The 14097-nt window shown below is 44.6% G+C and overlaps 1 protein-coding gene and 1 non-coding gene across 8 annotated transcripts in view; both read right to left on the bottom strand.

Moving 5' to 3' along the window:
• BEND7 (BEN domain containing 7) overlaps nucleotides 1–14097 on the bottom strand; it is a 73619-nt gene that overhangs the window by 24456 nt on the left and 35066 nt on the right. For 6 of the 7 annotated variants that reach the window (XM_024116422.3, XM_028495111.2, XM_028495110.2 and 3 more), the window contains exon 6: nucleotides 8510–8735. In XM_024116422.3, the coding sequence (XP_023972190.1) occupies nucleotides 8510–8735 (226 nt within the window). Of the gene's footprint in view, nucleotides 1–5444; nucleotides 7161–8509; nucleotides 8736–14097 lie in introns of those variants that run through there. The other variant, XM_028495113.1, reaches the window with a different exon arrangement.
• On the bottom strand, nucleotides 7701–7773 carry TRNAG-CCC (transfer RNA glycine (anticodon CCC)). The gene has a single exon. It is a non-coding gene; the product is annotated as a tRNA-Gly (tRNA).

Here is a 14097-nt window from a genome sequence, read left to right as displayed (position 1 = left end):
TGCCGCGGAGCGGCTGGGCCCGTGAGCCGTGGCCGCTGAGCCTGCGCGTCCGGAGCCTGTGCTCCGCAACGGGAGAGGCCGCAGCAGTGAGAGGCCCGTGTACCGCAAAAAAAAAAGAAAGAAAAAAAGACCACCCCTGACTCTAGAAAGAGGCCAGGACAGGCCCCCGTGCCCAGTGGTTAGGCTGGATGTCCTGCGTGCCTTGGTCCCTGCTGTCAACTGTCTCCCTTGCTCCTGGCTTCTGTCCACATTTCTATTTAGGATTTGCCCGCACTTAGTTGTAGATGGCTAAGCTGCCTGCACACGGGTGGAGATGAAGAGGTTGGGGGAGACATGTACATAACATAACCAACACTGGATGTGCTGAGTGATCAAAGGGACAGGGTGGATGCAGGGGCACCAGGGTCCTGAGAAATCCCAGGAGCTGATGATGGAGAAGTGTCAAAATCTAACCAAGAGCCAGAAGCACCAGAAAGAAGAACCTGGAAACAGAGTCAGCATAACGGAAGACTTGACCCTAAGTAGCAGTCAGTGAGAAAACCCGACTAATTCCAAGAGGCAGCGTCTCTCTCTTCAAAGGATGCTTTTAACCGGACAGATGCAGCCAGGCTTGCTCTTAAACAAAGATGTCTTCAAGGCAGCCACAATAGATGACAGCTTTCAGTTCAATTTTAAATAAAGGTCTATGGATTTTGAGGCATTTTCTTAATGGAAGCTGACATAGACACTTAGTTTTTTTGCGGGCTTACCATCAGTCCCTAGTACTACACTGACAGCAGCTATTCCATGATCAGCTGCATAAACCCCTCTAGGGCAGCGATCCAAGCAAATGTCCATTCCTGAGTCTCTCAGATTTCTGCAGCATACCTTGTATGAGAGAGTCAATAACTCTTCGTGGAAATGAATTAAAATAATTGCCAGATCACTAGCGCCAACCATAGGTCCGGGAGAAAAGCTACGAGGAATGCGGTTTGACCAGGTTTGGACTCAGTATCCAATTCTGCTTCCCAGCAGTGGGAAAGAAAATAGGAGAGACGTGGCATTGCCTGAAGATGCTGGTGAGTGTTTCAGATCAGCCATACAATTCAGGGATCTAAAGGAAAAAGAGATGGGCTACACAGAAAACACCGTTTGCTAGGTTCAGGGCTGTAGCTAGCCCACGTCATGCCATGATGCAAATTAGAAAGTTGCCCCTTCCTTGGGACATGTGACTTGCCTCTGCCAGAAAACTGTCATAATAAATAAACAAATCGACAACGTCCACCAGGGGAAGGGTGCCCATAACATTGCAAAACACACAGTCATGCTACAGCGGCCCTGCTTGTGCGACAGAAACTCATCTCTTTTGACAGGAGGCTGTTGACGTCATGAAATGCAGGCTGGGTGAGAAGTCGGTAACCCGGATTTAGAACTGAGTCCCTGCGAGCTAATCCACAACGGGTTGCCATCCGTGGTGTGACGGGCTGAAGACAGACCAACAAAAGCCACAGACTCCTTCTTAACAAACGTCTCCACGTTTCCCTTTGCTCTTCATGCGGATAGAGCTGTCATTCTGAGGAAGGGGAGGTTCCTTTTCTGAGCTTAGGGAAGACCAGTGACGAAGCAGGGACAGTCCTGCCACTCTCTCTGGCCCCAACCCGAAGGATTCTGGTTCATTAAGTCTGGGATGGGGCCGAGGCAGCTTTAAGAAGCCCAGCCCCGGTTGAAAACCCCTGGGGCAAACTGTGTTTGAGTCCATTGCAGTGGCATTTGTATACATGAAGTTCAACGCTTAAAGGTGGACGGGTTGCTGAGGACGCGAGGCCCAACGCTTCGGAAAGACTTTACACCGTTCTGGAGGCGGAAGGCTTTCACCCAACGTCTTACTTCACTGACGCCGCGTTGCAATTACTCTGTAAGTTAACCTCTTCCGTTCTCTTTGCATCTGGGACGCTGCTCATCCTTCAAGGTCTGGTTCTCGTGTCTCCTGTTCCGTGAGCCCTTCTCTTACTGGGATTTCAGCCTCTGTGCTTTCTCCCTCCGTGTATGACGGGCACTTGACGTTTATTCTGTTCTCTCTTGGAGATGGTTCTAGGTCCTGGCTCACCGTTTACAAGTCTGTCACTCGGCCGGACTGCACGTTCCTGAAGGTCAGGGGCCACGCCTCACTGGTCTCTGTCACCCGTTCCTGCCTCACGGTGGGTGCATAATAAGCGCGAGCGTGGTTAACGGCAACGCCGTGCCCGCTGACGATGTCTACGTTTGCGAGGTCAGCGAGGATGCTGCCAGCGTTTTGGTGCTCTCGTGACTTATCCAGTATCGGAAAAGCGGCAAAGACCCGTGGGTCTTCTGTATCGCACCGTCTGGTGCGCAAGTTGGCTGGCTCGGTGCTTCAAATATGCCATCGGGGAGCCTGGCCGAGTGCTTGCCAAGAACGGAGATGACATCTTCTGTAGTGACGATACAGCTTCACGGAAAACTACACGTTTGTTTATTGCTCCACCTGCTAGACTCGCGCTGAAGTCTGGCCATGGTCCTCTTCCACTTTGGTAAACGAGGCAGTTTAGCACTCCAGTCCTGGGAGGCACTGCAGGCTCGTCTGAAACCAGGGCCCTTGTGTAACACAACAGGGAAGAATCAGTTTAAGCCCCGGAGAGTCATCGGATGAGAGCCACTGACACACGTTATCGTCTCATTTGCTCCAGGAGAGACGCAGGGCAGCCTACAGAAAAGGGGTGCTCTTAGCAGCAGAGGAAGATGAAGGTGTGCAGGAGGGCTGTGCAGCCAGTACAGATGGTGACTGACAGGACCAGTGGTTAGCCTCGGGGCTGGGATGGCACTGCTCTTCCCGGGGTGGTCTGCAAGCAGCCGGCCCCAGTCACCTGCAGGTGCTTGTTCAAAATCCAGATTCCTGGGACTACCCTACACCTACTGAGTTAATCTCCGAGGATGGGGCCCAGAAATCTGGGAATTTTGAACCAATACCTCAGGTAATTCTGATGCACATTGAAATATGAGACCAGCTAAGGAAGGGGCTGAACACATGGGGCTCTGTGTATGGAATGACCAAGATTCGACATCACCCGCCTGTCACTGGGCCTCCGTAGAGAGAGGGAGAATGCAAACAACTAGGTAGGTAGTAGTTACAGACAAGCTCTGAATCTGATGTCATTCCATGGTCGTTATAGATTATTTTGTTGTCCTATATTATGCAGGTCTATCCTGTTTTAAGCTGATCTGATATGTAAAACTCTGAACAGATTAGTTAACGAATGAATATTCATTTTCCGAAAGGATTCCTGAATGAAAGCATTTATCAACTGGTTCCAATGGCCAAACACTTCAACTAGAATTGAATTTACGTACAACGCTGGGAGACTACTTCCACGCAGGGCAACCTGCACACTCTTTCTCTGTGGTTCTGTGCACTGGAAGAGTCTCTTTCCCTAGGGAAGGGACCACACTTCTATTTTTCTCTCTACTAGGACGGGACTGATTCTCACTGTCTTCAAAGGAAGACCTGCCCTTGAAGCCAGTAAATAAACTCAAGGACAGCTAAGCTTTACCTAGAAATTCATTCTGAATACAACACAACAACTGAGCGGTCATTTAAAATCATTAGTATGGCCACCTTCCCAGTGGAATTTATAAAGAATCCAAAGTGCTAAGTTTTAAGATGATAGAAATTTAAAGCTGAGACCCCTTTCTTTCTTTTCATATAGTCCTCATAGAAGGTATGAAGTAATGGCTCTGGAGTGAGAGAGGCCTGGGGTTAAGTCTCGGCTCTCCCACTTACTAGTTGTTTCCTTTAAGTTTACTTAACTTCTCATGGCCTCAGTGTCCTCTCCCACTTACTAGTTGTTTCCTTTAAGTTTACTTAACTTCTCATGGCCTCAGTGTCCTCTCCCACTTACTAGTTGTTTCCTTTAAGTTTACTTAACTTCTCATGGCCTCAGTGTCCTCTCCCATGAATGGAACTAAAATCATCAATATCGTAGGGGTATTCGAATCCAAGCTGATGTTTCAGCCTTGTTCTTACAGGGAGTTCTCAGAACACGCAGAAGTTACTAGCGATAAATAAGAAATCAGATGTAGATTCCACTTCCAAACATATTAAAGTCTATTTGAGATCAGATAGAAAACAGCTATTCACTTTTGGGGAATAAATCCAAGGAAATGAGTGACGATATACAATAAAAATGGAAAATAAAGGAGTTCCAAAATGGCAAATATAGACCCTACGTGTCTCTAAGAGTTGCTGGAATAAAAGGAGAGGTTTTGGTGGTCTGTTCAGCAGAGCCTATGAAAGGGTGAGGTCACATGAAGTGTCAGAAGCATAGTCGAGTGTCTGGAGCACCACCCCCCAAGGAGGGCTCCCGCCCAGGGATGCTCTGACCACCGCGGGCCATCCGGCCGGCCAGCAGCACCAATGCTCCCCGAGAGCAGCGGTGCAGTTTGTGCTACATGGAGTGAACGAAGGGCAGTAGAGTGGTTCTTGCACTTGATAAGGAGACGTCGTTTCCTTTGAATGCGAGAGGATTCAAAACCCTAGTGTAGTTTGGTAGTAATAACACTTTCTCAGTTAATCACTATGAAGCTGAATTAAAAACCACAGCCCAGGTCTAAAAGGGGCTTTACTGCAACTACACTTTCTGAAGAGCATCCAGAGGTGCAATGATTACACCAATATCTGATAACTCTCACTAGGTCACCCTGTGTGGTCTCCTGGGCATAGGACACCAAGAACTAGGCGGTCTTTGGCAGGTAAAGCATAAAGGGAGGAGAGTACACCTGGGTCCTGACCTCCATTCTGCATCCTGGCTGTAAGATCATTTCCAAATTAAATCTAGGGTGCTAAACTATCCTTAGCACCAAAACCTCAGACTCCACTTAATAAGATCCTAAGTTGCTCCTTCCCAGAGTTAAATTCAAAAGTGCTCAGGTGAATGTTTCTAACGAAGGGTCCTTTCATCACCAACACCTTGGGTCATACCTATAAATGAATTTTTAGTGAATTACCAATAAGCGGCACCTACCATAAAACAGATGCGACTGTGAAAAGCATGATCTCTACAAAGAGGCTTATACAGATTTTTCAAGATACTGTACTACGGGGAATATTAATTATATCTATGAAGAGCTACGTTAACAATCCCACGATAAACTCTGCTCTTTCAGTCCATTTCTGTTCCTGTTTATGAGCATTTTACAGGTTTTCCTTATCTTGTTTCCCATTCTTGTCTTAACCAACCTCACCATTTTGTTTGAAACAAAATCCAAGCCTCCACTGTTGTTTTTACTGAAGGTTTTATAAAATCAACCAGTCTATGTATATTCCTAGGTTGTAGAACTTCTCAAATTAATACAGTATTGGTGCACTGTCCCATAAAGGATGGAGGAAGAAAGACTGAATATTTAGTATTTGCAAAATCTTTTCAAAATATGTGGTAGACAGCAGTAGTAACATGAGTAGTCTTCTTGCCATTATTATGTAGAAAGAAATTTTATCGCTTTGCCAGATCACTCAGATTCGAAAGACTTGGTTAGGGAAATAAATTTCTTTTTTTAACTCTAATAATAGCATGAAACACTGGGTATAATTATTCAATAAGACCGTCAATTAGGAGTTGCTCAGATTTCCTGGGTCTCTCCCATGTATACATGGTATTAAATTTTGTGTGATTTTTCTCTTGTTAAAGAAAAAAAAAAGGCCTTCAATTAACAGCTACTTCCAAAAATCGCTTTATAGTATAGGATGTGGGTTAATAAACTTTTAGCGAGTCAAAGTACGGCACGAAAAGAAAAAAAATATTAGGGAATTGAGAGAATTGTATTCAAATTTATATTCAGTTTTGGTTTCCATTTTTGTTTGTTTGTTTCACTGGCACTTTATTAAGTGGTAGAAATTTACAGCAACATTTTGACATCAGTCCTTCCAAATTAGGTGTGAGAAGACCTGAGGATGGATGCTTAGTACTAGGCCCATTCTGTCAATAAATTAAGGGCAAAGTCGAGATGAAAAATAAAAACCTATGTCCATTCACTCACCCAACGTGTATTTATGGAAACTCGACTGTGTGTAGAGCGCTCAGTGAAGTGCAACAGGTAATAAAAAATAGGAAGACAAAGCTTCTTCTCAAGGTGCTTGTCAGACATCGTCAGAATAAATCAGGTGAGAACGTTGGCTGATCAGTATGAACAGGATGTTTTCGTAAGAGAGACAAACCTGACGCCACATTCACACTTTGAATGAGGATTGTAGGAATGTACACGGTACCCTCTGAAGAGGGGGAGGCCTTTCCGCTGTCTATGCTTTTTCATGGTTTGGATTTTTTACAAGCATGTGTTATTTTTGTAATCAAGGAAAAAAAGTCAAAATTGAAATATTTCTATGACTCAACACGGCAAGTAAACAAGTGAAGATACAATATCTGTGGCCTTAGGCTGTTGGTGCCTTCTGGGTGGATTTCTGTCTGTTTTAAAGTTATTTTGTTGTTCTGAACGAATTTTTTAATGCCAGGTTTAATTCAACAATAAAAGAGGAGTATGGAAAGTGTAAGTTCTTTGGTTTGAATAATCTGCTTTATCACGCATTAGGGGCAGAAGAGCCCTCACTGCCATTTTTATTTCTAGCTAAAGAGGAGGGCTGTGAAGATGATTAAGGGATGTTTTCTATTTCTGTTTCTAATATACTTTCTCAAACTATTGTATGATGTCCAGTCTAGATTGAAAATGGCAGCATAAAACCCGTATCAGTCTACTTGTAATGACATACTTCATTACCATCTATGATTAGGGTAACTCTTCTGTCATTAAAATGGAACACAGTCATTTATGATTCCCTAATTTCCAAGCACTTTCATATTGTTAACATACTGCCCTGGAAAAAAAGAAAATCAAAACAGTCCCCGGCTCCATTTCAGCACGTTTAAAAGCTTCAGCATGAAAAGCAACAGCAGCCTTGCCCTTCATGTTTCCAGAAGTCCCAGCCACATTAAATCCAAATGGGACCCTTCTTCGCTTCAGCAAGTCCTAGTTACATCATTGACTGTTTGTCAGATTCTGTCATCTTGTTTTTAGTGTCGCTTCAGGCTGAATCATTCTTTTCAGAAATGGCACAGATTGTGATATCTCTGTAGCTTACTTAATACAACTCAACTGTCACTTTAAGTGAAAAAACTCTGTTGGAGAATGAGAAGTTTTCTGTTAATGAAGGCTCATGTCCTTCTGGCCGTGAACAAAGGCTGCCTGGTACTTGCTAACTCCATTTAAAAATCGTATTATCTTGCAAAGTAAATTGTGGGATTCCAAGTACCCTCTAAGTGCTATTGAATTCATTTACTCATTTTGCACGGTGGGGGGACCAGGGGTCGGGGGGCAGCGCTCTGTGTGTCAGTCCCAGTCCACAGCCAGACAACACGGCAACCCGGGCGGGGAGAGACATCCCGAGCAGTGATTCTGGGGTAACTGAAGCCTGATCCAAAATTTCATTTTCATGGCAGTTGTGTTTATATTTGCAAATTCATTTACATTCTTTCTGAAAGTCACATCTAAATACTTCTGTTACCTAAAATTACATTTATCAGAGTCCTAAGTAAGGACATTTTATTTTATTTATTTATTTTTAAAAAATATTTATTTATTTTTGCTGCGTGCCAGGTCTTAGTTGCGGCATGCGGGATCTTTTTTTTTTTTTTTTGGTTGCATTATGTGGGATCTAGTTCCCTGACCAGGGATCGAACCTGGGCCCCCTGCGTTGGGAGCGCAGAGTCTTACCAACTGGACCACCAGGGAAGTCCCAAGGACATTTTAAAAGTAAGAAATAAACAAGAAGGAAAATTAAATTTAAAATATGCAGTACATCTAGGATGTGGACCTGGATGTAAATGAGGATCTACACATACGTGCGCCTGCGTGGCTACTGTAACGCAGTGGGATTCAGACACACCTTCGCAGGTGTTAATGGGGAGACCCAGGGACTTGTCTGCATGTAACTGGCACAATTCCATGTCACAAAACCAGAAGGAGCAGAGTAGGGTCTGGCTTCACAGTGGGATCACTTCCATTTAAAGTATATTTAGAAGCAGTGACCTGGTAAAGCAACTTCTGAACTTTGGAGAGAACCCTTTTACCTTCTTTTCAACAGAGCATCACAGCTTTATTCTTACTTACAACTAAAAATCTAAGTAGAAATCCTGTTTTGATGAAGTGCTTAGTTAGAAATGACTGAAGGGAAAAAATACTTTCATTTTCAAAGTTAGTTAAGGAACAACTTTTCGGTTCTGCAGCAGATCAGACTGGTTCTTAAACTCTGATTTTAACAAATTAACATCACCTTGAAATAGCAAATTCTAGTGGTATTTGAGGCGGAGAGTTAGGGAGCTCACACCCAAAAGCCAGGCCGGTGGGCAGATGGCCAGCGGCAAGTTAAATTCGCCTCTAGTTCATTTACTACACTTTCAGCTGCATCTTTATGGAATGAAGGCAAAACTTAACAAAGACCCCGTAAAATGAAATGATGCAGACCAACCTTTTATTGCACCCACAATATTTTGGTCTAGTCCTTTCCGGTTGTCATTGAGTCCTCTTTTCCTCTTCCCATTGGGTAAGGAGTTAGCCAAAGTCTTGTCATCAAAAAACGCACACACCAGCTTTCTAAACAGAAGGCTTCCTGAGCGAGTGTAGTTTGACAGTATAGAGTCCAGCTGAGATTTAGGCATAAACACATCGAAGCCTTCAGCAAGTTGCACTTCTGGCTACCAAAAGAACATAAATATGTCATTAAAAGCAAGATTTGAAGCAACCAACTTTGGGCATATGTGCAACAAAAAAACATCACTAGCTCTTGCAATGGTCATATACTCTGCAAAGCACACAGCCTCAGCTTTGTGTGCCAGTGTTTGCGATTTACAAAACCAGTTACTAGTTACAATTCACCAAATGAGATGCTCTAATTCCAATATTAAGTCTTGTCAAAAGCAGTGGAAAGGAGTACGCTGAAAAAGCATTCTCGTCCTTAGAAAAAGTTAAGAGAAAGCTGGATAATTACCAAAGCATTTAATTCTAGAGCTACCCAGGGGACTTGAGACTTCTGGGTGAAACGTCTTCATTTTGTAAAGGAAGGAACACAGGCCCGGGGAGACCGTAACAAAAATGACTTAAAAATAATTTAGACGTACTCAGTGCATTACTGTTTACAGATCACTTTCTCCTGCGTTAAATAACTTGACCTCATTTACCTAAGGACACGAACACGAGGCTACCCTCTAGGTCCCATGCTCTTGGCACTGGGCCCGTGGTTTTAAGCTGTGGAGCTGAGTTTTTTTTCCTCCAGTGAAAACTTATGTCAACTAATACATAAAATAAACAAAAATGCTGAGCAGGTGCCCTGATCCCTGCTTTTGGGAGGAAAATCTGAAGCTCTATCCCAGATCGCCAATGGGAAACCAGTGTGCCAGTCCCAGTGCTTCCCTGCTGGGGGTTTCCTGGCTGGCATACTGGATCAGAAGGCTGATAAGGGCCCTTTCAACTTGGACTCTACCACATAAGCTCAGACACTGATAATACGTTCTCTGTGTACAGGCCGTGGACGTTTACAACCCACCTTTCCATCTTTCAACCCAGCTCACACCATTTCCTTTTCAAAGCCTTTCCTAACTGTTTCTTTCCCGAGGAGGCAGCTATGCATGCTTTGTCACTGCTATTTATTTGACATACTTATATGACTGTGTTTATTATACCGTATTATAATTACTGATTAGATCACGGCCCTTCCTGTTGCCTGGAACTCAGGCTTTGTTATCTCTAGGGCCTGGCACATTGTAGGCACTCAATAAATTCTTGTTAAATAGATAAAAGTTCATTAGTCATCTAAACTACTAAGTCATTTACTGTTGATTATAACAGGACGACTTTAAAATAATAACTTTAAGGTGAAGAAACGCAGTTGGTAAACTTCTGTTAGAAAGAAGTCAGAAGGAAACGTCACTTAGGATGTATCATAAAAGCTTTTTCTTAGATACCATATTTAAAACTTTGCAAACCTGATACTACTTTAGATTTTCTAAGTCATATTAGAAATGTGAGGATTTGGGACTAGTTTTTCTCCTGGAGAGTAGGAATTATTTTTGTTTGTCCTGCGGTCAGAGTAAAGGGCTCAGAGAAGGGCTTAAATGAATCAGATGACGTGGGGACAACTTGGGGCCCTGTTGCTCCCAAAGGGAATTCTCAACTGGATTTTCCAGAAAGTCATCTCACTTCTCCGCTCTACTTTGCCATTTGGCTTTTGGTCTCTGAATGCTTGGTAAATATCACTATGAACACAGTGCCGCCGGATGGTTCCCTGACTTTTGCACCTCAGTGCTGGTGAAGGTCTGCTGAGGCTGACCTTCCGTGCCCCCAACTCCTGGGACAGAAGTTGTACACTCGGCCCTCAGTGCACGTTGGTTGAATGATTCGATGTAGCAACGTTAGGACTGAGAGAATTCTACCATCAAAATCGAAGACGAGGGCTTCCCTGGTGGCGCAGTGGTTGAGAGTCCGCCTGCCGATGCAGGGCACAAGGCTTCGAACCCCGGTCCGGGAGGATCCCACATGCCGCGGAGCGGCTGGGCCCGTGTGCCACAACTACTGAGCCCGTGTGCCTAGAGCCCGTGCTCCACAGCAGGAGAAGCCACCGCATGAGAAGCCCTCACACCGCCATGAAGAGTAGCCCCCGCTCGCCGCAGCTAGAGAAAGCAACTAGAGAAAGCCCGAGCGCAGCAACGAAGAACCAACGTAGCCAAAAATAAATAAATAAAATAAAAAAATTTTTTTAAAAAAAAATCGAAGATGAAGTTTTATTTATAATCAGAATTTGATTTTGCACATCCTATGGCTGACTTTAGACCTTTTATGCTAAATGAACTGACCACAGATTTTTGCTAAGCGCTCCTGTATCATCTGGATGCCATTAACAAAAAAAAAAAGGACCGCAGTCTCCTTTATAGAAACAGCAACTCACAGCTATTTGAGGACCCGGGCTGGGGGGGTACGGTAGCCCTTAAATTTGCAAGAGAGAAAAGGGAAAGATACCATACCATCTTCTCTCGTTCAGGTGTCTCTGCTGGATTCTGGTACCACCAAGCAGGTGTTTAAAATTCAGCCATCTTGTAGGACTTGGACCCGGTTTGAGAGACTCTGACCTAAACTAGCCACCAGGCAGAACTAGCCACTTCTTTCTGCACATATGCAGAGTATTTTCTACGAACTATGTTTCTGGCACTTTTCACACTGCATTTATTTGGTCGGGAGTTTGTGTTTCTCATCAGAATGTGTCCTGTCTTTCGCATTCAGAGCGCCAAACACCCAGCTAGCGCCTGATAGATTTTTCTCAGAAAACACAAAACACTATGTGAGAATTCATTCAAAACGACTAGTATTGATTTCGAGGTCTTTTATCCCCACACAAAGGAAGCATGTGTGGAGGCTGCCCTGGCCGGGTCCGGCAGGCCAGTATTCTCCCCGCAGGGCCCATGCTAGCTCAGGGAGCAGGCTACCTCGAGAACACTGCCCTGGCTCAGTCAATCGATATTTGCTCAGCATCCTCCGTGTGGGAGGGGTTTAAGGTCGGGCTCACTAGACGAGACACGTTCATAAACCCCCGGCATACAAAGTGGAGAACGATAAGTGCTACAAGAGGGGTAGAGGCCATTAGGCAGCATTTGGCCGGTGAGCGGGGAAGGGGTTTTGGTTAGGGGGCCAGGATAGCATTATACCGGGGCGCTGGAGGTAGGATTTAGGAGAGAGATGCAGTTGCTGTTTCTGGCATCTGCTGCAACCCCTAAAACTAAGTCTCTGGAGGTTTCTGTGGAGCCGAGAGACTGCCTATGGGGTCAGAGTAGCATTTTGATTCCTGAGATGCTCTCCCGATCCAGAAGCTGTCGACGCGTCGTGTTCTACTTTCTACCGCCAGACGGGCGCTGTTATTTTGGAGCGCTCCTTCCAGATCAAGGAACGTGAAGTGGCCCAGTCATGCGTCCCTTACAGAGGAGTCAGCTTTGTTAGGTGGAGGCCGGCGGCAGCGGCCAAGGTGACTGGTCTCTGCCCCTCCCTGCCCCCCCTCGCATCCTTTCTTTCATGCAGGTTTCTTAGCTGGTTGTCAGCCAGCACTAAGGGGCCACAAAGCAAGGAACCAATTCCTTTAAAAAAGAAAAAGGAGGGGAGCTTTACGTCCTGAGACATGAAGAAAAGATACAGGCTTGATTAATCTCAAATTTTTACTCTGAAACCTTTTTATTTCTTCCACTTTAGAAATAGAGTGACAGGTGGATTACAGCTGTGTAATGATCCACAACTTTGCACTTATATTTAAAGACAGGTTAAAACTCTTTAACTGTATGCTTGAATCTCTTCTTTTCGTTTACTGTCTAGTCGAAGTGAGATCTCTCTGCTTACTGACGATGGCTATGATAGAAACCGCCACTATTCCAAATGAGTATCATTTTAAAAGCTACACTTCCTTTGTCAGAATTACTACTTGATACTCGAGTGAGGACAGACAGCTAATACACTAATTTACAGATTCTATGGATTACGGAAGTAATATGATGTTAAATGATGACATCCAAAGTATGGGGCAGGATTTACGACCATTTTAAGAGTTAAGAGTCCGAATTCCCACTATACGTTTGGATTTCCATGTATGTCTTGCCGAGTTTCAGTACCTCAGCCACTTAGCACAGTTATGCATCCGATGTTGAATTTTCCTATCCAGTGGTGGTACATCTTACACCCAGCGAAGTTCGGGAGGCAAAAACCGCATGTAGTCAGGAGGACTCTTGAAAATGTTCTCGGACCCAGGCCTGTGGACGTTAACCATCTTGTTTCTCTCTGCATTTCAACTGTGGTCTCCCTTTGCTTAGACGTAGCTGGGGTCAAGATCTAGTTTGGCTGGGGGGATCCCATGACACCTGGTAGAGTAAAAGATTTTCCCCAAAGTCTCCCTGAACATATCATGTGACACACTGAACTCACTGAATGTGAACTCATCGACTCTCATGAACAGTTAGTGAGCGGTGGTCACGTTCAAGAACAGGGCTAGGGCAGGGGCCCAAGTCTGGCACCCAGTGGGTAAGGGCACGCTCAGCCCTGGTCTGGGAAGCAGCTCCACCTTCCCGGCTTTGTGGGCTCGAGCAGGCTACTTAAGCCCCTTATGCCACCGTCTCCTCATCTATAAATTGAGGATAATAATAATACCTCAGAGAGTAAGGACGTAATTTGAAAAATTATTTGGCAAAGGATAGCACACAAACACTACTACTACTACTATTAATGCTATTATTATTATTTTATTTTTTTTAATTTATTCCCTGCCCTTGAGAAGCCAAGGGGGAAGGAGAGGAAATCACGTAAATAATTACAGACTGGTATAGCAAGTTCTGTAAAGGATCGTTGAAACCATCCTGGTGCTTTGGGCGGAGGGATGTGTACGCAGTGAGGAATAACAGGGAAAGAACAAGAAAATAGGAGTTAAATTGAGGAGAGGCTTCCGATTAACGCCAAGTCCTAGACCCAAAGTTTAAAAAGGTGGTTTTGCATATTGTGCTTAACACAGATGGAGATGTTTGGCCATCTACCGAGTACCTTTTATGTGCCAGGCACCGCAGGAGGATTTCCCCATGTGCTCTAGGCCGGTTAGTGCCCACAGCACTCCGAGGTGCTGGACTGTGGTTGGTTTTGATTAGGGCTCCCTGTTTCTCTGCACTGAGCAGGGATACCCGTCAGGGGTCAGAGGGTCGGCGGTCCACCTGCAGTGATCTACAGCCCCTCATGTCGTGCTTGTGCCTAGATACACAGATTTGTATTTGGGTGACTCTAAAAGTCACAGCATAAAAAAAGATAATGCATTGTGAACTTTAAACAATTTACAGTAATTTTTCTTTTTTACATTTAAAAAGCAATAAAGCACAGGTTTTATGTGTCCTTTTTTCATTGCTTCCCGCTCTAATCTTTCTCCTGTGCTCCAAACGTCTAATGACCTCTTTTTTTTTTTTTTTTTTTTTTTTTTTGCGGTCCGGGGGCCTCTACTGCTGTGGCCTCTCCCGTTGCGGAGCACAGGCTCCGGACGCGCAGGCTCAG

Source organism: Physeter macrocephalus, chromosome 11 (genome assembly GCF_002837175.3).
Source record: "Physeter macrocephalus isolate SW-GA chromosome 11, ASM283717v5, whole genome shotgun sequence".
NCBI lineage: Eukaryota > Metazoa > Chordata > Mammalia > Artiodactyla > Physeteridae > Physeter > Physeter macrocephalus.
This window is presented reverse-complemented; position numbering and strand designations above follow the sequence as displayed.